This window comes from Electrona antarctica, assembly GCF_951216825.1.
Source record: "Electrona antarctica genome assembly, chromosome: 3".
NCBI classification, from domain to species: domain Eukaryota; kingdom Metazoa; phylum Chordata; class Actinopteri; order Myctophiformes; family Myctophidae; genus Electrona; species Electrona antarctica.
This window is the reverse complement of record NC_136808.1, coordinates 20,448,420-20,475,245: the sequence shown is the minus strand read 5'-3', so window position 1 is coordinate 20,475,245 and position 26,826 is coordinate 20,448,420. Positions and strand designations below refer to the sequence as shown.

The following is a 26,826-nucleotide window of genomic DNA, read 5'->3' as shown; positions in this document are numbered from 1 at the left end:
AATGTTTATTTTTGTCTTGTAGAAAAGGGCACACACAGAGCAAGGCTTGAATATATACACTTTATACATGAGAATTGATTTAGGAATTACGAACAATTTTACAGGAAATCTTGATGACAAAAAAAAAAAATCATAGGATGACGTACACTGACAGAATTACAGCACATTTGAGCTCTTCATCCACTGGTGTTTAGAAGCTGAAATTAAGCAAATGTAGATTATGTCAGTTGGGCACATTTAAAACATACAGGGCCTCATTCACAACGGCGTTTACGCTCATAAAGTGACGTGAGCGGAGCGTGAGCGGACAGGCATTTACGTGGATTCAGACATTACGTGGGAATTCATGAACTTGAAGGTGACGTTGTTTGGTCGGAAACTCCGCTAAAAGATGCGCCAGCTCAGAGGTGGCGTAGATTTATTCAGAATAAATTAAAAGTCCCCAAATCTCAGATAAAATATGTAGGCATGTGTCCAAAACATTGGTCAGCACCTAATTAGCCCTATAAAAGTCCACATTATTGCATCAGCGCGTGCAATTCGGCCAGTCATAGTTTTAAGCCAGTGCACCTTCATTTATAATATGGGGAACTTATAGCTAGGCTGTAGGCTACTACATTGATCTCATCATGAGATCAATCAAGTTTGGTGCCAAATGTCCCACGAATCATTTTAATATGACGACATCATGAAATGAACCTGCACTTAGGCTGACAAAAATCGGATACCGGTATCTATTTTACCTCTGCGGGAGAGTGTGCAATTGTTCTTTTTATATAACCCTGCAGTGCATTCATCAGTATTTTATCATTGCCGAGTTGTAATATAGCATTTGGTCGTGTGGTGAACAGTACACTTTTTTTCTCATGTGAAACTAACATCAGTTAACTTATTAACGTTCTGACATTTAACAAGGAGTGAACTTAGTGAAGCAATGCGTGCCAAGTTCACGTTCAAGTTTCGTTTATAATTATATACATATAACTCGCGCTGTTTGCTTGAAGATCTGTCCGTGCAGAGACCCGCCTGTCAAAATTAACTGCTCTACAAGCTCATCGCGGCTGTTGTATATAATTTAAAGCTCTGTGCTGGCTATGATGACGTATTTTGATTTTTCCTGTTGCCTTATATGGTGTGGGATGGGCGTGGATGTTCCATTTAACCAGGCGACACCAGGCGAATCGCTTGGGAAAAATGCGGAAAGGCTACACTCTGCGATCCACACAAATGAAGTGATTACACCAGCTTCCCTGAATATCACGGGAGCAAATCGCAGCGTGATCGGACAGAGAAATACGATGATATTTAGTATCGGTTTACGCATACGTTACACTCTGGCGTATTTCTCCTTTGTGAATGAGGACCACAGAGAGCTTTCCTTTGGCTACGGGGTGTGTTGATTCCACCACCTGAATGTGTGTAATACTTGTTGTAGTACCACCTACCTGCCCAGAGTACCTCCTGACTGGGTGTAGTACTTGTTGTAGTCCAGCCTGAGCAGCAGCTGGGCCAGGTCGGAGTTGATCTGGTGGTTGCGAACACCAAACAGGATTTTGAAGAGCAGGAAGGACTGGCGGCTGAAACCCTGAACAGTGAACAAATCATATACGGTTGGTATTCGAGAAGTTATTTGTGGAATCGTCAGGTGTGACGTGGTAAATTATGAGATGTGATTAAAGTTTGCACATTCATAATTTGAGCATTGGTGAGACTACAGCAATAATAACATAGGTTTACACTATGAGTCAGTAACTATCCGGTGACTGTTAAATCGATTTACATTTTCAAACATGCGCACACATTTGACTAATCTTTTTCATGGCAAATGAATTGTGCAGTAAACCACATCTTAATTGGATTTTACTTAGTCCTCCCGACGTTCACATGACGATTTTGAGAACCAGAGTGTTGCATCAGGATAAGATAGCCAGTGAACCAGCATTGCAACCTCACCTTCACCAGGATATCCAGTTGTGCTGTACCCCTCTCATCTAATGGAGCCACATTTTGACTGACCAGCGAGCAGAAGTTGTGGCACAGCTCTAGGATCTCATTTAGACAATGGAATACCTGGGTGGGGACAGGAGGATTTTGAATGCATTACTTGGAGGCAAAACTATATCAGATCCGTCTAAATCTGAAATGGGATTGTGATGCTAACCGGCTTCAGCAGAATGAAGGACTGGGCTAGCAGGTTGCTCAGGAAATGATCGTGGGCGAGTCTGATGCTCTCAAAGTCTCTGGTGGAATTGATCTGCTTAAGCAGTTGAGAGAACTGAGATTCCAGCACATCCACCTGGGGCACACAAAAAAAAATATATTGGGCTGGTTAGTGCTTCAGTCTCAAAGGGTCCACTTCAGAAATTCAGGCCCTTTAAGTCTACACCAAGTGAACAGGTCCTACTTCTCTTGTCCATTTCCCTTTTTTTGTTAAAGGGGTTTACCCCACCCCACCCCTCCACAGATTGAACAGCAAATAATTATCTCCTTACGCTTACGGGAATATGGGGAAGCTCTGGTGAGTTTGAGGGGTGACTGGATGCAATGGTTTACATGATGTATATATTTTTTAATTGGCCAATCACACAAGGTGTAAATGCAACAGACCAGAAGGAAGTGGTCTCCACGGCCCGGGACTACCCATAATGGTCTAGACTATGCACATACCAAAGAGATTCTAGAGCAAGAGACGAAAGTCCCATAGTAATAACCAGTGCCTCCGCCATGACATAACTTCCGGTTACTTTAAAAAAAAAAAAAAAGTCATGCTGTACTTTTTTTTAATCCTATGCTACTCATGTATTGATTTACTCATTTATGAACTGATCAAAGCAGAAATTAATTATTATGTTCATTCTGAATGTCAGGGTGCATCTGTGTGCAGGACATGCATGTTTACTTGCGCTGGAGTGATGCGCCATCTAGTGGTGATCCAAAAAGTCACAGAATTGTTCTAATCTAGAATCTCTTTGCACATACATTGTGTTACTGATGATACTAATGTAGGCTGTTAGTCACTGGCGCTCACAACACCAAGTGTGTATATCCGGTGTGTGCTCCTATGGTTACCTGTAAGTAGTACTGCAGGTTGTCCACCAGGAAAGCCATGTGGTTGCGCAGTCTCCATTTAACAGCATCCGTCTGGTTGGACTTGAGACGTTTCCTCTGCATTTGCAGTGCCCAGCAGTGCTGCAGCTCTGACTGCACCCTCCGCACACTGACCAGATACCTGAACACCACGTTGTACCTGAGCACAAGAGCAGGAACAAATGGAACAGAGCAGTGTTCATTTCTTTGACTAAAGCTATGGCGATAAATGTTCGATTACCTTTTATTTCACTGACAAACTAAGACTAAATAAATTGACAATACCGTCGACAAATAAAATAAAAACTAGGCTAAAATGTTAGGGAGGGACTAGTAGAGAAGAGATCCAGTAGAACTAAAAGACATGTCATTTTATGCTTGATTGCGCTCAGATTCAGCGTTCTGAAAATAGATCTACAAGCTCACGATGCGTTGTGCTGCAACGTGTTGTGAGCTTGTAGATATTTTCAGCATGCAACAAAGTGTAAAAACCGTCATGACAAGTACTATGACATTAAAACTAAATCAATAACCAAAATAAAAAAGATTATATGAGCTCTACTTAAAAATAAATATATAAAATCAATTTCCAAAGAGATGGAAATAGAATGTGAATGCTAACTTCTCCAGAACAGCAGGAGTGAAGAGGATGTGGAGAGGCCATTGGACCTTGTAGGCCAAGCCTAGAGCAGCCCAGCCCGTAGGAGGGACCTCACGGGGGGACGTGTCCTGTGGAGGGGTGGCTCCATCTCTGGTGACCATTGACTCTGAGAATACATGCATAACCACTGTGACCACCGAAATTAACATACGTGCAAGCAAAGAAGTATAATTTAGGCTCATGGTTAAATATTGTCAATTTAGCTCCTGGAAGAACCAAACTGAACACATCAACTTTAAGCCCTTAACCACACCAGAGGGTCACCATGCAACTCCTTGCAACATGCAACTACTTGCAACCATTATTCCCAATGGCAGTTGCAAGGAGTGGCATCTGGTGTGGTTTGGGCCTTACTCTCTTTGCCTTGGTAGTCTGTAGTCAGGTTAACCAACCTTTACTCTCTGCCTTGGTAGTCTATAGTCGGGTTAACCAACCTTTACTCTCTTTGCCTTGGTAGTCTATAGTCAGGTTAACCAACCTTTACTCTTTGCCTTGGTAGTCTGTAGTCAGGTTAACCAACCTTTACTCTCTTTGCCTTGGTAGTCTATAGTCAGGTTAACCAACCTTTACTCTCTTTGCCTTGGTAGTCTATAGTCAGGTTAACCAACCTTTACTCTCTTTGCCTTGGTAGTCTATAGTCAGGTTAACCAACCTTTACTCTCTTTGCCTTGGTAGTCTATAGTCAGGTTAACCAACCTTTACTCTCTTTGCCTTGGTAGTCTATAGTCAGGTGCAGCAGAGGCAGCAGGTTGTCATCATCCAGTAACACCTTATGAGCAGCCTGCTGAAACGCCACGTTTACATCTGTAGAAAACAAAATGCAGTGAAGGCATTTCTCATACAAAATGTCATCGTTACCGGTGAACGAATACAGTGATAATGAGTTATAGTTTGCAGTCCTGAAACCTAGAAATGAGTTAGGGCCATATCTTCCCTCATCAGATAGCCAGTGTTTTTTTACCCCATAGAATTTTTTAATCTGTGTGGCTCATTAAAGCTCACATTTTAGCATGTGGTTGAAATAATTGTGTTCCTTTGTGCCATTGTGGAGAAAATCTTGTTGAACAAAACGTGTGAATATTATAGGCATCCGTTTGCTAAAAATAAAACTTTGCTTGATTTATCCCAAGCAAACACAAATCTTCTGTGGGAACCAATGAGGAAAAGCATGACTAAATGTAGGCTACCGTGTTCTGTGACAGCTGTCGGTGGGGTCTTCAGCATGTGCTGAGCATGGTCAAAAAACACCTGGTAGAGTTCGCCACGACCCAGTAAGTAAAAGTCCTTAATTATCTGCAAGAAAGAAGGAGGTTCAATCTAAACAAATTATTCATAAAATACAAAATGATACAATCCCAATACTCGTTTTATTTTCAGTACAAACCAACACTAAAACTAAAAAGGGGAAAAAGAAATGCATCGTTTCATCCAACCTTTTTCACGAAAACTATTTATGTCTCATTATTATGCACTTGTAAAACAAACAAACTAAACTGAAATCAAATGCCAAACTTAAAAGTCAATATCTACAGTATAAGAACTCTGGTTCAAACCTTTAGCTGTCCCAATAGATCTGACTCCTCGACCATCAATGTCCACAGATGCTGCAAATTAATGGATTACAGTATTATTACAGCTTAGGTTTGAGCATACCAACATGGAGACAATGAACAGAACTAGTCCTTTATGCTCTCACCTCTGCCACGGTGCTCCTGATGCCATCGATCAGATTCTCAAAGTCCACCAGGCTGAATAAGGGCTGCTGTTTCAGTCTGTGCAGCTCGGCAGCAAACAAGTCCTCCTGGTGCTTCAGTATGGAGCCTTGGGTAGCGTTAACCACAGAAAGATGCATTGTTACACTGACTCATAGTAATGCAGATCATAGCAAATATCTGGCACATGATTTGCATTACTGTGATCACTTATTGGGACTGATGTATTTATTTGCATGTACCTACATACAGTATATCGGCCGGCCATAGCTGAATGGTTAGTGAGGTTATTAGGAATCTGGAGGTCTCGGTACGATTCCAGCTCCAACTATTGTGTCGAAGTGCCACTGAGCAAGACGCTTAAACCCATAACTGCTCCTCTGTGGGCAGCATTCAGCTTGGTGAAGCTGAAAACTGAAGTTCCCCCCGGCCGTGGAATGTGATAGGTTTAAAAGAAAACTGTGTGTGTATGCGTATACATTATATTATTGTAGTTAAACAAAATTTCTAAACATTAATTTACATATTTAACATGTACTTTTTTCCTGAAGTGACAAGTGGTGCAGTGCTGTATTGCAATCACAGGACAATAAAAGCCTTGGACCCTACCAGCTCTGGATGGACTGGATGGACTGTTGTGGTTCTCAAACATCTGGACGGACTCTCCCACAAAAAGGATCTTCTCTGCTACGCGGATGGGGATGTATGACGGCAGCATCTCTGTTCGCAGGGAGAACTGCTGCATGGAGGGAGCCAGCATGTTCTCCTCCTCAATCAGCCTCTGCACAAAAGTCATAATATAGTGGACCACCATTTGATGAGATTTTCTTTTGAGATTTCTTCTTAAACCCTGGAGTTAAATATCTAACTCTCCATCATTTAGCTGGGGACCAACTGGGTTTTATTTAGTTTTCGTCTGTGAAAGAAAAGGTAGTCGAACTCGACGGCCATTTTTCATCACGGTTTTAGTCAACGAAATCAACAGTGATCTCTCTCACCACAGCGGATTCAACCGTTATCTCTGCATTGGAACGGCGAAATCATCCGTCAGCACGTTTGAATGGTGCCAAAATGTCCATACTGGCATCCTCACCACATAGCCTGGTCAAGGTTTACCCCTGGTGGACATTCAAACGTGCTGATAATGAGTGCTGATGATTTCGCCGATTCAATACATGATACCAGTCGAATGGGGTGCTCACCAGGTCCTGCAGTTCCCTGAGCTGTTTCCCGCTCAGCCCTCCTATCCCCAGGTCCTCCTCCTCCTCCTCTGCGTTGTTAGCAGTGCCTCCTGCACTGGGACCCTGCTTGATGAAGAACTCCTCACTCTGGTCCAGAAGTAGGCCGTGCAGCATCCACGCAGCTAGCTGCTTGTACATCACGCCATGGCAGACAGCCAGGATTCTGCAGTGGACAAACAATACATATAAAGTAAGCCCACCTGTAAGTAATGATTATTTAACCCATTTAGACCATTTTTTAAATGCCTTCTAAATCCTGACCTTTTTTCTGAAAAATTCAACATTACAAAAGAAAACCTGTAGGCCTATGTTGCTATATACTCAACTGTACATAGCAAAAACTGGATTGAAAGGTTAAAACACCAAAAGGGGTTCCCGACCGTCCTAAAAAGGTTAACCTGCCTTATGTTTATCTATGCGATTTAAATGTAAAAAAAAAACACCGGTCATCAGCTGAAAAGACTTGAAGTGAGGTGCTGGAGTCACAAAAGTATAATGAAGAAAAAATTAAGGGAAGCACCGCACACTAAATACTGTGCATCTATTGATTGTGCCAACAGATTCATATGTTATCATGATTGTGCACAGATTTGAGTGTACGGAGCTTCCCTTTATCTACGCGATTTAAAATAAAAGGTAAACAAGGGCTTAAAACCCAAAATGATGGTAAATGCCCATCACGTCATCTGAACACAAAGACACATTGAAACGTCTTAAGTCTATCTAATGGTCAACCAATAGTCAAAAACATAATTTGTTTTCATGTTATAATATGGAACAAAGACAAACATTGTGAAGATATACAAAAAAAAAAAAAACAATTTACAATTTAAGGCATTAAATAGACACTCTTAATCCAGAGCGATTTACAGTAAGTAAATTCTTAGTAAGAACGAAATCATGGTAATACATCAAATACATTGAAATCAAGAATCATACTTAAGCTAAGAACCTAACAGTGGAATATCGATAAAATGCTATTTAAGTTGCATAAGTTGAGCCGTTGCATACGCCTGTAAGGTCGTCGAGGCTAGGGCAAGTGCTATGGGCATTGGACAAGTGCATTGGACATTCCGGCACGATACATCACTAAACCGATTATTCAATTACTTTATTGATTGTCAATTGATTCATCGTTTCACATCTAATGTGAAACTAACTAATGCTAAGTAGACCCCCGCCACGGTAAGGTGACTTACTTCTCCAAGGCCATGCGCACAGGGGGAAGGCCTCCACAACTGTGTTTGTACACCGTCTCCAGGATCTGACAGCCATGGATCTGATTACGACAGACATGACAAAGAGCATGAGCACTTTTCACCTCAAAATACATAATGAAGCTTTGTCATCTTTCCAACCAATAAACAGTGAAATGTGTAGAGCGGGGATTGGGGGGAAGAGTCCATCTCGTCGTTCTGCTTCAACAATGCTTACCTTCTGGGATTTGAGTGTCTCTACGACCACCATCACAGAGGGAAAGAGCAGCTGGAACTACAAAGAATAAAATGTGTTTTTAGTCAAATTGATCGGTTTCAATAAATCTTTTTAGATCAGAGTGGAGGTTTTTCCAACCGATTTTTATCCACTTGTAATTAACACTAGTTAACACTAGTAATTAATTTCCCCTAAGATTTGTTACCTGATCCAGTACATAATTCACGTGGGATATCGTCAGGTGTGGGTCGCAGAGGAACTGAAAAAAAGGCAATGTTTTGTTGTAAGATTATCGTATGTTATGTATTTAGGCATTACAAATTCAATTCGATTACTATTCAAAGATATTCCAAAATAGCCAAAAGAAATATTCAAAAATAGCCAATCTACAATGCTCATAACGCATCACAATGTGCTTTGTAGATGAGCCTTTAAACCTTTTCATTTTTGAAAGATTTTGAATAATTTCCAAAACATTTGACAGAAATCTCATCTTATGGAGGTCCCTGGCACAAAATATCTTCAAGATGAGGGTCTGCTGCAAAATACATATCAATTTGGGGGATCCTTCCTTGACATGAAAATATTCGTGAACCACTGCCATAAACACCAAGTTACCATGTCATAAATATCTTACCTCCTGTTCAAGGTCCAGCAGAGCTTGTCGGTATGGCTGGAGCATGGAATCCAGACCAGTGCAGAAAGCTCGCAGGTAAATCCCATTAAGTCCAGCCTGACTAGACTGGTTTGTGTGATGTTCCTAGAAGAAAATATCAAGTTAATTTGAGAGGCAAATACACCTTTTCCTTTCATTTATTTGCATTCCCTATCAATTTACTGTACTGCAAATTGTCAACTTTATTCATGGCCATCATCTAGACACAGATAAATCCACTCAGTGAAATGCAAAGCCTGCAGAAGAGTACTCATTCTGTGAACTAGCCACTGCTTTAGCTCCTTTCGGAACCCTACGTTAAAGTTTCTGACATTTTGATGACTTTAGGGGTCCAAAGGAGCTCAACCCGGGGGGTCCGGAGATGGGCTACCACTGCTTATACACTCAAACAAAAAAGGAACATTTAAAATAAATACAGTCGTACTTGTTTTTCCTCCCAACTCTGGGGTTACTTACTTGCTGGTGGACATGGCCTGTGTGTTGCTCTATGAACTCTGTAAAGCGAAGGTAATCGCTTCCCAGTTTACAGAGGCGGTTCAGTACATTGGTCTCACTGGGGTGAAGAAAGGGCAGGTCTTGGGATACCTGTGGAAGAAGGGCTACGTGTCAGTAATATTGATACCTGTGGAAGAAGGGCTACGTGTCAGTAATATTGATACCTGTGGAAGAAGGGCTACGTGTCAGTAATATTGATACCTGTGGAAGAAGGGCTACGTGTCAGTAATATTGATACCTGTGGAAGAAGGGCTACGTGTCAGTAATATTGATACCTGTGGAAGAAGGGCTACGTGTCAGTAATATTGATACCTGTGGAAGAAGGGCTACGTGTCAGTAATATTGATACCTGTGGAAGAAGAAGGGCTATGTGTCAGACTGTCAGTAACATTGCAATAAACCCATGTGGTTAGGGATACTATTAAGTTAGCCCTAGAATGGCTGTGACATTACACACATTGAATGTATTCCAGACCCAATTACTGATTGTCAAGTCTCCAGGTTCTCTGTATATCTGACACTGATTTACTATGACACTATGAATGGCACATTAAGAGTCCAACTAGTACTGGAGGTTCCCAGATGTTTTATTTGCTAGGACCCCCCCAGCAAATAAAACACACTTTTTTACAGAAATGCCCACCACAACAAGTCACCCCTGAATGTATGTAATATCACAGCTATGGTGTGTGTGTGTCACCTGCAAGCCTGTTCGCTTGTTCCATGTGAATATAGTCCCAGGGTATCCGCTTAATGCCAACAAAAGCTCATGAATCATCGTTAATTGCGGTTATGCTGAAACTGCTATATATCTGGTTTGGACATTCATTCATCCATCCATCAGATCACTCAGAACCACAACACACTGAACTGGTTTGGACATTCATTCATTCATCCATCAGATCAGAACAACAACAAACTGCTATAGATCTGGTTTGGACATTCATTCATCCATCATCAGATACATAGATCAGATCAGTTCAGAACCTTATATATAACTGTATAATCAGCACAACAACCCGCGCTGAGTGTATCGTCGCAGTGTGATGACGTCTGCTGCAAGCGAAGACAGAAGTCTTCTTCTTCTTTGTGGGGTTTTATGGCGGTTGGCATCCAATTTGTTGCATTACTGCCCCCGAAGACAGAAGTGTTGCCATGTCGGTTTATTACAAGTAACGTTGGGCATGTTTTTCCTGTAAAGTGCTCAACAACACCTGGCTGCAGTTACTGCTCAAACAGTGCCACTTTAGGTCACCCCAGAGTAGTATAAAAGAGAGTAATGACACTCCCGTTGACTCTCATTGTAACAATGAAATGCGGAAGTGCTCATTCTAGCTCAATGGAATAGTTCCAGCCATAGGAAATGAAATGAAATGATTACTATATTTACCCAGGGTATCTGGGCTAAGCTCAAGAACTTGTTTCCAGCCAGGCCCTGCTCATAGAACACATTTCATCGTAGTGGTTCAATGCCTTGTTCAAGGGCACTTCAGCGGTGGTAATTTTAACGTGTCGGACCGCTGATTCGAACTGGCGACCTTCCGGTATCAAGACCGCTCCGCAATCCGTTCGGCCACCGCAATGTTTGGAACTATAGCCCATAGGCACCCGCTTTGCGGCGAGATCAAAGTGTGTCACCACTCTCTTACTACATTACTCTGGGTCACCCATTGGTATTGCAGCTGTTCGTACCCAACATACAGACAGACAGACGAGACATGAGTTATGCCCGTTCAAAGTGCCGTTTCGTGAAACGGGCCCTGGTTGCTTGTTTCTCTCGCAAAATATTAAACCTGGCAACACTGAATGAAAGCATTGAGGGGCGGGCGGGGCCGGTTCACTCAGAGTCTCAGACTCGTCTCACTCTCACTACATCAGTTGAGTGAATGTTGTTGTTATTGTCGCTGACATAACAACAATAATATAACCATAAACATAACAGCGTTATATTCTCTATTTAAAGTCGTTTATTACATTTTGAGAACCGACCTATGTGTACGGACTAGAAGAAGAAGCTATAGCCACATTTAGCGTGTGTGTTTGGGAAGTGTAGTTCTAACTAGGCAGCCTCCAGTCATTGGGTCATGTAGCTAACGTTAGCTACTAGCTAGCTACAGTTTGCAACGGAAATACCTTGCAAAGGTTAGTGTGTCAGACGCTAAACTATGTCTACATAACCATTGATAACAATATGTGTGTGTTTTGTATCGTGAACTAAATCATAATAGACTTTTATGACTTAATTTGGCTGTTACGGCGTGTGTTTGTGTAGCTAGCGGCGACAACTTGTTAAAAGTGTGCTGGTTTGTTGTCAAGGTTCGGCTCTCTGGGTAAAACCTTATGCTTGCTAACAGCGTTGAAAACAAACAATAAATCTCTTTAACGTCAACCTCGAACCTTGTATCGCGTCTGAAACGTGTAAAAGTTCAAAGCGAAAACTTTTAAACCGCGTTTAACCATTTGGAGCATAGCGCAACATATGCGCATCTCCCTTTTTAATAATGTGAGTTGAGCTTTAGTGGTTAATAGATGGATTTATTAGACTAACGGAAGGCCGCATGTCAAACTAAACTTTATTTATGGATTACATATACCATATTATATATAGCTATAATAAACAGTGTTGTAATAATTCATATCATCTTGTGTTGACTGCAGTGGTACCGTGAGGTATTTTCTTTTTTACTTTACTGTAGTCTTTTACTTCTACTCCACTACATATCTCACATGATCTCAGAGGCAAATGTACTTTTACTCCACTAAAATTATTTGAAAACTTTATTTTTATACTACTTTGTAGATTTTGGTCGTTACCAAACAAAAATTACTTAAGCCATATTTACATTTCGGCCACAAAATATTTTTATACATTTGAAAAAACAAGTTGTGACAATCTGCACAATGAGTAGGCTACTTCCTAATGTTGGTACTTCAAGTACATGTTTGTATCAATACCTTTTGTACTTTTACTCAAGTAAAGGCTACTTAATTGTAACAGTGGATCTACATTAGAGTATTGATACTTTTACTTCTACTACTTAATCCAACACATTTTTTTCCACCACTGGTGTGTTGACTATAGTGATGGCGGAGGAGAGCGGTGCTGTTGAGAACATCGTTACAGAGTTCCTGCGTCAGAACCCCGAACTGGTCCCATGGGTGGACTCTTTCCGGGGTATCTGTGAAACCAACAAGCAGTGGTGTGCCAGGAGAGAGTTCATCCTGCGAAACATGGAAGCTTTCCCCACCTTGGAGAGAGGGGTCCCCAGTCCGGATCTTGACAGATTGTTGTCTCTGTCCATGGTTTGGGCCAATCATATTTTCCTCGGCTGCAGGTACAGTTTATTGGCGGAACATGCAATAAATCATGTAGTACAGTGGTTCTCAACCCAGTGGTCCTTGAGGTCACTTCCAGGTGGTCCCCAGCTAAATGATGGAAAGTTGGTAACCAAATGGACCCTTACTAGATAGGGATACAGATTTAACTCTTGAGAGGGTAAAATGAAACCAAATGGTCCCGTAAGGGTCCACCAGTTTCATTTTACACTCAAGAGTTAAAACGTTTAATTTAAGACGTCTACACAATTAGAGAATGAAGAATTGTCATTTTGATCGTTTGCCTGTTATCTCTCCTATGGTACCACATCAATACGGCATAGAATTGTGGACAAAATCTTATCGAGTGATAACAAAATATTCTTAAATCTTGGGTCTGAGAGGCTAAATCTCATATAATTAATCGTGATACGAAAAGGGTTGAAATTGAAAACCACTGGCGTAGTGTAAAACCAATTACAGGTATGGACGGATGTACAGTAGTTATAGCGGTTTGGTGTTTTCTTAATTCCTCAGATACCCAATGCCAGTAATGGACAAGATCAAGGAGATGGGTGAAGGAATAGTTATCTGTGATGTTCCAGTTCGAACAACAAGAGATGAAATCATCGCCAAAGGAAAGAGGGGTGCTGCGGCTGGTAATGGATTTTCAATTTTAACAAAAAATAAATACCGTATTACGGATTACTACAACCCTGGAGTGCTTCCCCCTAATCAAATGTATGTCCACATGAAACCTAAGGCCTAAGCAGATAATGATTATACAGGTATATAGATAAATGTAGATATAGATATGTGTAGAATAGACAAAAGGTCACTTCTGTAAATATCAATTACAGGTTTGTAGTGCACTCCAAAGGAGCTATGACACAAAAGTCACTGAAAGTGCTGAATGCACACCATAGAGTTAAAAATCACACCTGTGTGAAGTGAGGGGCACTAATATATTAAAGTCTAACTCATGTTGATATGGTGATGTAAAACAAACATTACATTCTCTTTAGTCTTAATGGCATTTAATCAAAAAATGGCGTTTGTCAAAAATAACAGAGGACACCGGAAATCCCCTCCCATTCACTTGTATTGAGTTGCTCACCCAGCGCATGGGCCAGGGGCCTATTTGGGGCCTCTGTGACGCATTTTGCGGCATCTCATATGTGCAGTAGTCTCACCTCCGCGCACAATCCCGTGTGCAAGCTCGTGAGTCGAGCCCATTGGACGAAACAATTTTCGCTCGATCATGTGTCAGACCCCAGCCATAATACGCTGCAGTACCTATGATCGGCCAGCATGTCCATTGCACTTCAGCTCTCGGTTCTGGGGGTTTTATGCACATGCATGAGCTCCTCATGATCCATATTTAATCCTATATTAAAATTGGCTAATGGGAAGGCCGGCAGACCTCTGACATAACCATAAACAAACCTTATACGTCCATATATAGGCTGGTCACTATGACTCAGACATAAACAAAAAAAACATTAATTTCCCAGACTCTTCTTCAACAAAGATGGCGAAACATTCTTTGTTCTGTATTTGAGCCCTTAACCCATTTTGGACTGAGGCTGATTCTAAAAATGCCTCGAAAACCTGACCTAAGTTTTCTGAAAAACTTCAAATATTTATATACCAGCATCAAATATTTAAAATGTTTGAATACTGTACATACTGTACAGAACCCCAAGAGGGGTTCCTGTCCAGAAGGGTTATAACACCAAAAGGGGTTCCCGCCAAGAATGGGTTAAACCAGAAACCTAACGCAAGCACGGAGCAGCACTTGTTCGACCACTGTTTCCGCATGTCGGACCTTTGGTGTGTCGGATCTGCGTGTGCATCCCGTGCCCATATAGGCATATATGTAGACCCGGTTGTCCAGGGCCACAGATTCAACCGCCAGCTGGTGGGTTGTGCACATCCAGTCCCTCACTGGTGCTGGACAATAGGTAGATACAGTTTAAAAGATAGAAGTCCGCACATAGCTCTGCTCCACAGTGATTAATTTACCGGTATAAAAAAAACAAAAAATAAATACACTGGCATTAATGAGGCACTCTGACTCTCCTAATGGTACCACATCAATATAGCATGGTATTGTGGACAAAATCGTATCCTAATGGTACCACATCAATATAGCATGGAATTGTGGACAAAATCGTATCCAACGATAACAAAATATTCTAATTATCTTCTAATAAGTATTGGGTCTGAGAGGATATGTCTCATGAACTGGTGGTCCGTGGCTCAAATGCTGAAGAAATAATGGACCTTGATATGAAATCATATCATCATTCATTTTCGCTTTCCCTTTAAATGGTTTGCTGTAAAGCAGAAACACCCACTTTACCGCCTATTGCATTGCCATTCACAGGGGCTGACACTGACAACTGTGTAAAAAAGTCTACCGGGACAGTCATTCTGAAATCAGGACCGCCCCCGCAGGCCGCAGCCGAGCATCAGCCATTCTTCAACCGCCTATACAAGGCCGTGGCCTGGAAGCTGGTGTCGGCCGGTGGCTTCGGGCCCAACCTGGACCATTTCGAGATCCTCCGCAGCTGCGTGGAGTCCTTCAAGCAGAGTCTCAGCTGTGTGATCGTGCCGCTGAAGGACATTCCGGACTTGCCCGCGGGCCGCACGCAGAAGGAGGGCCAGGTGTGTGAGCTGCGCTGTCAGACTGTCTACCTGGGCACGGGGTACGGGCGCGACGAGCCGGCCGCCAAAGCCATGGCCTCCAAGGAAGCCTTGAAGGCTTTCCAGGGACGGAAGGTGATCGTAAAGATCTGCAGGCGGCGGTTCAAAGGGAAAGACGTGGAGGACGTGATGTTACTGGACGAGCAGCCAAGGACTCAGGGCTTTCCCCCGGCTCTCAGTTACCCCTTCCAGGCTGAGCATCCGGTAGGCACGTCGTCGTAGCAACAAGGACCCGGCAAGGAAACCTCAGTAGGGATGGGACGATAATCGTTATTATTGTTTATCATTATTAAAAAATCACCCACAATAATCGTATCGTGGAGATTTTAATTTAACGTGAAATTATCCCCCGTCACACACTAGGAATTTGTTTTTGTTGAGCTGCGAATTTGGTACCACTTAAACATTTGGTACGCTCTTATTTCACTCTACACAAATCGATTCGCCAAAAATATCACATCTATAAGCTTGGCGAACGTTCCTCCCCAGAATAGGATGCTGGGTGTTCAAGTAGTAAACAAACGTGCCATTTGATTATCACGAAAATATCGTTAATCGCAACTAATTTTGCCACTCATAAGTAACCTGTAATTTGCATATCGTCTCATCCCTAGCCCATTGCAACATGTAGAGGCGGTGTGTTTGTTTGGACAACGATACAGAATGGGCTCTTAGCCGTGATCACAGATGATGGAGCCACATGCTGATGGCTTTTCTTTGAGCGTCGTAAGTTCGTAACATCAAATCTGTTATTGCTTCATTTAAATCTCTGCTGTGCAATGTTCTGATTTGGCCATTAGGCCACGTTAAGGGTAATTTTGTGGGATTCAATCTTATCTACTTTCGTCAGACCATTCTCAACTGATTTCATTTAGAGCTCGAGTCTAACAACAGGTAATTTAATTAATATGAAATTAATTAAAGTCCTGTTCTCGTGACAAATGGGCTGCTGTATCATCCTATACATCATAATAAATTGATGACACACTGAGGGTGTTTATGCCCTCCATCAAAAGTGATGCAACTATTAATTCATCCTTTCAAATTCAGTGGAATCCTCTAGTGAGTTTGAAAGTCCCAGCTGCGTGTTTAAATTCAGTATATGCTTTGCAGAGTGACATGGAGGTGTACTTCACAGATATGCCCTTTTTTGTAATTCCTTAGACATAGTAAGAAGTACTGCAACCTCTGTCTTTTGTTTTAAAGACCGTCTTTGAATAAAAACCGATTGGTTCCATAGAATGTCAAAGATGTAGGGTTATCCTAATTTAGATTGTTCCCTTCAACACAGTTCATAGGCGACGTGGTTTGTGTGTGTATGACTATTGTTATTCAGGGATGACTAAAGTGAATGATTGTGAAGTGAGCTATTGCATTGAAGAAAGCCACACTGATCCGCAATTATTGTATGTTTGCATTCTTGGTCCTGTTTCTATATATTTTCGTAAATAAAGATAATTTAAAGTAGTGGATGTTTTAATAATTTGCTTAAATAAAATTCATGACAAGCTCATGATATAAACTGTAAGGAGTATGTACTGTATAACTAAGGAGTACTTCTCAAGTAATAGTCTTTGGAGAATTATTTCGCCAATGTCTGCATATCTGCCACACTATGGAAATTCCTTCTGGAAATATGGCCAATTCAGTGGGAAAAAGGGAAACCTAAACCTTTCCGCCTATTCCACACAACCGTCAACCGTTGATGGGGCATTATCAGGTCAACATTGAATCTCATTAGCAATTGTTGGTACAATTAGAGTTGCAGTCAGTGGTGTAAAGTAGAGACTGACACAGGAGTGAATTCTTTCAATACTCATACCAGGAGAGGAAATACATTTCTTCACACATTTATGTGGCATGTGTCACATACATTACCACTGTAAAATAACTAAGTATATGGGGCACGGTGGCACAGTCGGTAGTGCTGTCGCCTCACAGCTAGAAGGTCCTGGGTTCGATTCCCGCTGGGGGCGTGTTCCCGCCTCCACGTCATCAGTGCCCATACCTGAGGTGGGGTTGGCGAAAGGGCCTTTCTGTGTGGAGTTTGCATGTTCTCCCTGTGTACCCTCACAAAAACATGCAGTAATCCTGGTCTCTAAAACAACCTCCCCCTGGCCAGCCGGGGCGCCTGATGGAGGGGAAAGGAACTGGTCGGAATAACGTGTTCCTTCCACGCGCTACGTCCGGCCTGGGAAATTCCCCCCTGTCACGTGAAAAGAAGCAGCTTGGACTCCTCATGCATAGAAGGAGGCATGAGGTCAGTCTGCTGCCCCCCCCAGGTTGGCAGAGGAAGTGTAGCGCCCAGGATTACATTAGATAATTGGCACTGGGTGAAAAAAACTGGGTTGCAAAATCGTAATCGTAATAATAACTAAGTATGTGAGTGTGACACTGCCACATAAATGAGTATTGAAAGAAAATTAAACGTAACATACTGGGTGATAACAAGGGAATGTATTGGTTAAAATAGGGTTGAATATTTAACCCAGAAATGTAGTGTACGGAAAATATGTTTTGTTTTGTGCAGTTAACCCATTCTGGACGGGAACCCCTTTTGGTGTTTTAAGCATCATGTTATACTTTAGCTATTGAAAAGCCCAACACACACCGTCTGTGAAGCGGGTGCGCAGCGACGCGGCACAGTATTGCCGCGCGTCATAGCCGCACAGCAGCACCCACAGGACGCGGCGCGCTACCGTGCGGCTGGCCAGCCACGCCCATGGATTCCCGGATGGAGGCCGTGCGGCAACGCCTGGAAAATAGAACAGCGGCGTATCGGAGCGTCAGGCGAGGCGTGAACGCGTGCCAGCGCACGTCTGACGCCGCCGGTGTGGGATAGGTTAATTGAAAATAACGGATGCGGCTGTTTTGACGCGTGGCGTTCACAGACGGTGTGTGTTGGGCTAAAAATAGCAGATCTACAAGCTCATAGCGCGGCACCGAATGCAGCGCTACGAGCTTGTAGATCTGCTATTTTTGAAAAATCGGGAGAATGTGCCTCAAATCTTTGAATATACAGGTCCATCTCAATGAATTAGAATATTTTGTAAAAGTTAATTTTCTTCCGTAATATAATTCAAAAAGTGAAACTTTCATATATTCTCAATTCATTGTGCATAAAGTGAAGTATTTAAAACCTTTTTTTTAATTAAATCTTGATGATTATGGTGTACAGCTCATGAAAATCAAAAAATCTATTTTTTTTAAACGAGAAATGTCGACAATCTGAAAAGTATATTAATGTATGCACTATGCAGAGTCAATACTTGGTCTGGGCTACTTTTGAACAAATTATTTCACTGTTGATTATTCATCGATGAATCAAATAACAGTGCTTTTTAAAATATTCTTTATAAAATTGTTGTTGCACGTGCGCTTCCAAATCGATATACCGCCTTTTTTTATACTTGGCCATACAACAGCGTTGTGAAAAAATTGTGAAAACGGTAGATCTACAAGCTCACAAGGCTTTGCATCACGGCTTGTTATGAGCTTGTAAATCAGCTAATTGCATAATCTTTTAACATTCTTTGAACCTTTTCGCCTCGCCTCTGGACCGCACATTTCATAATTAAACATTATGCAAGGGTTTGTCACTTCATTAGTAAAAGTCAGAAAGAATACCAGCACTCACTTTATATCCAATAGGATTCCTGTTTTATTATTTCAAGTTTTCCCCCAGCAGCAACAAACCTTGGACGTTTCGGCCCTGAGGCCTCCAGAGTGAGGAAGTTGGAACACATTTCAGTTGGGCATTGAGTGTACAAATGGACAATGTAGAACTTTCTCTGTCTCATCTGTCTCACACTCTTTTGATTTATACCTCAGACACCCGAGGTGTCACTTGTCTCCCAGACAGTGTATTTATCTTAATTTATTTCACATGATCTCCATTTGTTTTCATTTGTTCTATTCTATCTCCATGCCCCTATAGTCCATGTCTCTTAATCATACAGACACAAAAACACACACACACACACGTGTGCACTTGAGCACCCATGCACATGCCCATATGCAGACAGTGACACACACATGAACACCAAACAAAAAGGATATGCACAGTAGTACAATCCTAGCCTACAAAACTAGCCTGCAGGTTTTTGCCAGACATAACGTGGATTCATTGACGCACCATCCACAGGGACAAAGCAAGAGTGAATCCTACGTTATCAGTCTGGGTTAAAGCCAGGCTACTGTCAAACAAGTCTATGAAGCTATCTATGAAATCTAGGTACAAGTTTAAATTGCAACACAAGTGTTTACAATAGGGTCCCTGCTTCATCTCTCTCTCTCTCTCTCTCTCTCTCTCTCATCTATACAATATGTAGTGGGGTTCCAGTCCCTGGCTCACTTGATATGGATAGACTCAAAATAATAACTCAAGAGCATTGGTGACAGATCATGCACTAAAAGTCTTTTAGAGAATTGTAATTGCTGTTTTATTGATTTGCTACTTTGAAAACTACTTTGCTTGACCCAAAACACAATTAGAGTTGAACTGCTGTAATAAGAGCAGTGAGCGAGTGTGGAGTGACTCACTGCAGTGCACAAGTCACTTACAGTCAGTGGTGGAAAGTAACTTAAGTACATTTACTTAAGTACTGTACTTAAGTACAATTTTGAGGTATTTGTACTTTAATTTGAGTATTTCCACTACATTTATTTAAAAACCTTTAATTAATAATTACTTTGTAGATTTCGATTATTTTGCTTAAGTAAAACATTTTAGTATACTTTTTACACCACTGCTTTCAGTTACATCAATAATGTATTATTGGTGGAATGGTCTGAGCTGTATTGATGTATCGTGGAGAGCAGCAGGTGTTGTTGCACGTGCCCTTCCAGCTATGCATTGGTTTGGTATTAGTATTCCTTGGTGGCAGCCAGTAATACATCAGAAAGGAAAGTGGGTGGCTGGCGTTTGACCTTTGCCCTTATTCAAGATTCAAGGTGTGTGTGTGTGTGTGTGTGTGTGTGTGTGTGTGTGTGTGTGTGTGTGTGTGTGTGTGTGTGTGCGTGCGTGCGTGCGTGCGTGCGTGCGTGCGTGCGTGCGTGCGTGCCTACAGTATGTGGATGTCTGTCTGTTTCTGTATGATTGTTTATGCACAGATGCAAATGGTCAGCTTACATATACAAGCCAAAACAAATAGACTGAGCTTGTTTTTTTGTGTGTCTGCATTAATCAAAGATTAGGGACATGATGGAGCAGAGCAGGGCTGGACTGGGACAAAAATTCGGCCCGGGCATTTTCGCGTGAATTTGGCCCAGACCGGCCCACCACAACCAGCGCGCAGATAGCAGAAACTCTACCACCCACTCCGTCGAGGCACACACACAAACAAGCCCTAATACCACCACTTTTACAGAACAACATAAATGATACAAACAGTAGTGGCCCTAAGCAACATAATATTATGTGGCCCCACCCCTGCACTGCACCGCCGGGGGGGTCAGGGGGGGCGCTACCTGGTGGCCTGCCGCCTATTGGCCTGCCTGCCTGCTGCCATGATTTTTTTAATCATGGCGGCCCCCTACGGTCGCGGCCCACCGGGAAAATGCCCGGTATGCCCGGTGGCCAGTCCAGCTCTGGAGCAGAGATGAAATCAAAATGGAGACCATGCAGACTGGATACATTATATACAACAACAATACAACTATAGTGTTTAACAAACGTTTTTATTATTGCAAATAATAGTCTTACCATCCAGTCTCCCTCTCTCTCTCTCTCTCTCTCTATCCATATACACACACATACACAGAGAGAGAGCCAACCTGAATTTTAAATGATTAAATCCAAAGCACATAATTATCCATGATTTTGACACCTGTTGTAGTCAAGTTATTGTTTTGTTGTTGTTATAACCCATGCAGTGGTTCTCACACGTTTTCATGTGACAGTCGCATAAATTAATCTGGATTTTAAATGATTAAATCCAAAGCACATAATTATCCATGATTTTGACACCTGTTGTATAGTCAAGTTTTTATTGAGAAAGGTGGAACGTGGTAAAATGTTTCCACGGTTGTTAAAGTCTAATAATTACACGTTTTCAATTGCACTCTGCCAGAACTCCAGTTGTAAGTGGGCCAACATCCCTCTTCTTTTCTAAAGATGGATGTTCCATTTATAGGAGCAAATTGACAACATTGATTGGATATAGGCCTACATGAATAAGGGCATATGAATTTAGGACCGCTTTGATATGGTGAACTTGTAGAAGATCGGGTATTTTTAAGCCAATGTATAGGGTTAAGGTGGTTAAACTGATTTATAATGCTAGCCCAGTGTTTGGTCCGGGGACCACCAGTGGTCCTTGAGGGGGTTCCAGGTGGTCCTTTAAAGTTAAATGATGGAGAGTTGGTAGATCTTTAACTCTTGAGAGCGAAAAATGAAACCAAATGGAGTTTGGACCTGTAAGAAGTTTTTGGTCTGAGAGGTGTCATTAAAATTTAACTTAAATGCAGAATAAACTAGTGCCCCTCTGGTCACAGGTCTCCACCAGGGCAGGTCAGGTTGTGGTCTCCTGGTGGCGCTATAATAGGCCAATGTGAAAAGGGTGCCATTTCTCTTATGTGAGGCATTTTGTTCCTATAATGTGTTTGCAAAAATCCACCTGTTGGTGGTGCTATAATGTGAAAAGTGTGGGATATATTCAGGATATATTCAGGAAACTCTAGGACCTGGCTAAGATATGTATGCGCTTCATTTAGTGGAGAATATCTCAACTGTTCTTGGCTAATATGACCGCTGCGAACAACGTGGTAATTGTGAAAGATTCTCTATCTGGGGCGAAATACCCGGAAATGACCACACCAGACAGCTACTTCAAACATGGCTCTATCTTCTAAACTGTTTGTGCGACAGATTTCCTGAGATGCTCAAAATGTTCAGAATACTCATGTTTGAATACTCAATAGACCATATGCACACGGCGGTCATCTTTTCACAAGTTAATGGCAGGGTGGAAACTATAGCCGCAATTTGCCAATGACTGCCCATACATCTAAACAGACAAAGTCCTATCTAATTGTATTAAATTATGTCAAACTCACTAAAATTGCAGCTGTACGAAAAGCTTGAATGATGCTCTTTCTATCTGCAAAGTGTTTGTTTCATAAAAATCCACCATAGACATGTTATGAGCTATACTTTATGTCAAGAAATTCCTTGCAGGTGATTTTGTTCCAAGTGTTGGAGTTTGGAAGCGCTCCCTTTCAGTAATGCAACATCCTGCTTCCTCCTGCATTATGTGCAAATTCAAAACAGGTGGTACGCGGGACTGTTGAGTGATTAATCAACAAGCGCTTCCAAACTCCAATACTATAACAGGCCGTTCTGAAAAGTTTGGGGCAGAGGTTCATCGTTGGCATCCAAGGAGTGTGTGTGCAAAATTTCCGGGTGACCGGGTTAACGGTGCCGGAGATTAGCTGTACACAGACGGACGGACGGACACACAGACTCACACACACACACGGATGGAGTGTAAAACATACTCTCTCCCCATGCCTTCGGCCTGGTGGAGACAATAATGGACCTTGACATGAAAAACGTTGAAAACCACTGCTATAGCCAATTAACTAATTCTGCTCCACCTTTATTGAATTTGCTAAAACATCTTTTTTGGAAAAAAAAACTAAAAACAAACATGAAATATGCCCAGTCACCATGCTGCATCTGTGATGTTCCTTTTTACTGACACCAAGTTTAAAATAAGAATTGAGTGCACAGAATATCAATATGAAGCAACTGTAAAACATGTTATTTCAATGGTAGTGGTTGGAGAGAGAGGATTTTTGTCCAACCACGAAACGGCAAGGCAACCAATGGGTGCGAAGAGAGGGGCACAAGTACAACCGGGCACAACCACGGGCGGTACTTGACAAAGGGTGAATTAGAATCAGACCAACACATTCAAAGGAAACAAACAGCAGAGGGCGCTGTCCCCCCGTACCCCCCTTTATTTGGCCGATGGGTTCCACCCAGAGTGGAGACCATGTCAATGAACTTCAACTAAAGAGGAACATTTGGACAAAATAATACTTATAGGATTAGTTAGGAACTACCACAGCCACTCCAATGCTTTACGAAACAAGATGTGATAGTGTTTATTGTGACTCAAGTCATTATACATAAACATTCAGTTAAAACACAAATCAACAAAGTCATAGACAAAGTCATTCAAAGTGCGCCACCCCACAGCTGTTGCTTCTCAATAAAGCATTATCGTTGTATAATAAAAAATATGAATATAATAAATATTACATAATATATGACCTTTGTCTAATGTATCTACCGCTTCCCTTCGAACCACCATGCAGCTCCCACACATTCAGATCTTGTTGTTGAGCTCATAAGCATTTAAGCAGGAAGAAGTTACAGAATGCTCTCCGGGGACAGTCACACTTCTTTCCGATCCTCGAGCCCTTCCGTATCGCGCACTGCTCTCCGATGTCACACTGATAGAAGGATGACACAACATATGCTACATTTGTTAAACAGTGGATTATTTTTTTCATCTTTCTTTGGGCTACTGCAATGTAGAAATACGTATTCCCAAATTCAAAATGTACTTGCGTAAAAGTATACAAACGTATTCTATAAGTAGATATAGTATACTATATCTACTTATAGATATAGAATATAGGAATGTCCCATTTCAGAAGTTTTCAAATTTACAAAACATTTTTTCATCTTGTTATGATGAATTGAAATTGCAGGACCCTGATGTAAACAAGTCTTTCTGGTTTTATCATCGTAGCAGATTTGTTTTATTGACCTGCACTTTTGTTTGAACTGTACCCATTCTGTCAATAAAATGTTCAAACAATCAGTCAGTCAATCAATCTTTTGAAAATAGCAGATCTACAAGCTCACATAAAATCTAATTAGCCTAAATAAAGTGGTTTTAGTGGAGTAGAAGTAGGCTATACTGAAAACTGTAAATACTCCAGTAAAGTTAAAAACGACAGTACATGCATTCATGCATTTAGTTATACTTGTTAGTGAGTAGCCTATTATTGAATAAATAAATAAATAATATCGCCAGCACTGTTAATTTACACCGACTCAATAAACTCCCATTTAGAACCGCAGGTTTTTCCCCCAGTATAGAAACTTGAAAGCTGTTAGCCTACTGTAAATGTAACATAATATCGAAGCATATAGCTTTAATAGGGCTATAATATTTACCGTAGGAACTTGCCCGAACTTCTTTTCCCATAGTGGTAGTCGTTTTTTCTGCAGCTTTTCAAGAACATCTTGGAGAGCTCCGAGCTGTTGAAAAGATAAACGAGACATATAAAGAATTGATTCGCAAATATGTGTAACAGGCAGGCATGACAACAAAAGTTATTTTTGCTCAGTAATAATCAGAAAAGAAGATTTATCTTCTTCCTGCTCCTTTTCTTTTCTGGTATGGAATATGTAAAAAATAAGTACAAAGTAAAAATGAATATAATCATGTAAAACCATAACTGAAATGAAATTTAAAAAAAATATATATGAAAAATAGGACTATGTCGCGTTAACCACCGATGCCATGCCTGGAAAAAACTATCTTACCAGCTCCTTTTCATTGGTCAGATTTGGATCCTTGGGGTAAAAGTCTCGCAAGGCTCTGGAGTCGATATCTAGTTCTGATTCGGATTCGTAAAGCTCTGATCCAAGCACGACGGACAGAAGCACCGCGCACACAACCACTGTCGCCCACATTCTGGAGCTGTCCATGGTTCTGACGCACCTCGCCTTCCTTCCTGCAGTCCCGCTGTCTGAGAAATGTTCGGAGTACACGCTCCAAACACCTTTTTATGTGATTCTCTGCTCTTCGCTTCTCGTTGACTACTTGCTCCACCTTATCCATTGATTGTTGTCCTGCGTAACAGATGTCGTGGGTGAGTCATTGTTGCGCTGAAGTTGCTGGGCAAATTTGCCAAAACTTGTTGGCACTGAAAAATAGGCTGCAACAAGGCGACATTTTCAGTGCAGCAGTGACAAAATCACGATGTTTTACAAAAGTAAATGGAATGTTATTATTGTCTCCACCAGGCCGAAGGCATGGGGAGAGAGTATGTTTTGCACTCCGTAACAGCTAATCTCCGGCACCGTTAACCCGGTCGATGCCAAATTTTGCACTCACACTCCCTGGGTTCCAACGATGAACCTCTGCCCCAACATTTCCAGAACGGCCTGTTATAGCGCCACCAGGAGGCCGCTTTGTGCAAAACAAGTTTATGGACAGTACACCTACAGATTTTGTCCAAACATCACGCAAATTGGTACACAGTCTCTCTAGAGCCATTCAACGAAACTGGTCTTTCAGATTTCTCAGACTCCATCCTGATTGGCTAAGATTGGCTTCCAAAGTTCGCAGGAGTGCTCAGTTTCAAACAAAATGCTGCAAATCATGAACACATCGTGTGATTTCCGTGAAATTGTGCACGCACATTCCCACTAGGCCGAGGAAGAAATGCCAAATGAACATTTTCAACTCAGCCTCATGGTGGCGCTATAACTGGCCGAAAAGTGTTTTTACCTCTAACTGCACGGATCTGTGGATAACTTTGTATGCCAACTCCCTAGGCCAAGGAAAAACCTTTGCCTGGAATTTTTCACATCTGCTCTTTATAGCGCCACCAGGAGGCCGACTTATGTAAAACACATTTTCTAATATTACTCCTTCAGATTTTATCCAAATGTCGCGCAAATCGGTACACATGCTCTTCATAGTCATGTGATCAAGACGGGTTTGTTCGATTGGCTTCTAAACTTTTCAGGAGTAGCCCGCTTTGTACCCGTTTTGTACAAATCGCCACAACTACTCAACGCAGCGTCCGATTGTGGTGAAACTGTGCATGCGTATTCCCACTAGGCTTTGGAAGAAATGTCACTTGACAGTTTTCAAATCAGCCTCATGGTGGTGCTACAACACACCAAGCCACGTCACACACGTTTATATTGCTCCTAAACATTTTGCCAAACATCACACACACTCCTATCTTCCTGGTGGAGACCTGTGCCCAGAAGGGCACTTTTTCTAGTTATTTGTATTTTTTAAATACTTTTACTCCCGTAATGCTTATAGACCTAACTGACATATACATTCATAAGTTGCTGTTGGATGGTCAGATATGACCAAACAGTTGAGTTTTGTTTTGATTACATGCTTTGATTGTTTCCAAATGCAGCTGCTGTTTCCTACTTTTAGAGATAAAGGTTTACCCTAAACTATGAATACATTTAGGCATAAACCCAAATTCATGAAGAGAAACTATTTGAGGATGAAAATGAATGTGGCAGTTGTAGAGATGACTATGGCTGAACATGAACATAGACAATTCGTTTTCTGCATAGCCTATATGTTTTGTAATAATAATAATAATAATAATAATATCCTCATCATCATCATCATCATCATCATCATCATCATCATCCTGTTGTAATTGGAAACTAACTAAGGATATGGGTTGAAATAGGAATACTGTCTGAAGTATAGC

General features: G+C 41.6%; 3 protein-coding genes across 3 annotated transcripts; 1 reads left to right on the top strand and 2 right to left on the bottom strand.

Annotated features, from left to right (window-relative positions):
* Nucleotides 1-41: 41 nt before the first annotated feature.
* Nucleotides 42-10,363, bottom strand: tubgcp4 (tubulin gamma complex component 4). Its single transcript, XM_079497886.1, has 18 exons — nucleotides 10,007-10,363; nucleotides 9,268-9,396; nucleotides 8,773-8,895; nucleotides 8,341-8,394; nucleotides 8,136-8,192; nucleotides 7,901-7,980; nucleotides 6,663-6,864; nucleotides 6,070-6,241; nucleotides 5,445-5,569; nucleotides 5,302-5,352; nucleotides 4,936-5,041; nucleotides 4,445-4,552; nucleotides 3,710-3,854; nucleotides 3,070-3,247; nucleotides 2,162-2,296; nucleotides 1,954-2,070; nucleotides 1,446-1,585; nucleotides 42-197 (listed from the first exon to the last, which is right to left on the bottom strand). The coding sequence occupies exons 1-18, from the start codon at nucleotides 10,082-10,084 to the stop codon at nucleotides 191-193; spliced, it is 2,007 nt and encodes a 668-aa protein (XP_079354012.1). The 5' UTR covers nucleotides 10,085-10,363; the 3' UTR covers nucleotides 42-190.
* Nucleotides 10,364-11,152: 789 nt separating this feature from the next.
* Nucleotides 11,153-16,797, top strand: cdkn2aip (CDKN2A interacting protein). The gene is made up of 4 exons (XM_079496934.1): nucleotides 11,153-11,448; nucleotides 12,389-12,641; nucleotides 13,159-13,280; nucleotides 15,011-16,797. The coding sequence occupies exons 2-4, from the start codon at nucleotides 12,391-12,393 to the stop codon at nucleotides 15,550-15,552; spliced, it is 915 nt and encodes a 304-aa protein (XP_079353060.1). The 5' UTR covers nucleotides 11,153-11,448; nucleotides 12,389-12,390; the 3' UTR covers nucleotides 15,553-16,797.
* Nucleotides 16,798-23,658: 6,861 nt separating this feature from the next.
* Nucleotides 23,659-25,060, bottom strand: cart3 (cocaine- and amphetamine-regulated transcript 3; the record flags this gene model as incomplete). The annotated part of the gene is made up of 3 exons (XM_079497023.1): nucleotides 23,659-23,790; nucleotides 24,524-24,607; nucleotides 24,896-25,060. The coding sequence occupies 3 exons, from the start codon at nucleotides 25,058-25,060 to the stop codon at nucleotides 23,683-23,685; spliced, it is 357 nt and encodes a 118-aa protein (XP_079353149.1). The 3' UTR covers nucleotides 23,659-23,682.
* Nucleotides 25,061-26,826: the final 1,766 nt, after the last annotated feature.

What these genes read in the sequence shown, in the direction of transcription:
- tubgcp4 (XM_079497886.1), bottom strand. Translation starts at nt 10,084, where the DNA reads ATGATTCATGAGCTTTTGTTGGCATTAAGCGGATACCCTGGGACTATA. An exon ending in CAGGCCATGTCCACCAGCAA is followed by an intron (nt 8,896 to 9,267) that starts GTAAGTAACCCC and finishes ATTTTCTTCTAG; the next exon opens with GAACATCACACAAACCAGTC. An exon ending in GACAGCTGTCACAGAACACG is followed by an intron (nt 4,553 to 4,935) that starts GTAGCCTACATT and finishes TGTTTTCTACAG; the next exon opens with ATGTAAACGTGGCGTTTCAG.
- cdkn2aip (XM_079496934.1), top strand. Translation starts at nt 12,391, where the DNA reads ATGGCGGAGGAGAGCGGTGCTGTTGAGAACATCGTTACAGAGTTCCTG. An exon ending in CATATTTTCCTCGGCTGCAG is followed by an intron (nt 12,642 to 13,158) that starts GTACAGTTTATT and finishes TTAATTCCTCAG; the next exon opens with ATACCCAATGCCAGTAATGG. An exon ending in AAAGAGGGGTGCTGCGGCTG is followed by an intron (nt 13,281 to 15,010) that starts GTAATGGATTTT and finishes TGCCATTCACAG; the next exon opens with GGGCTGACACTGACAACTGT.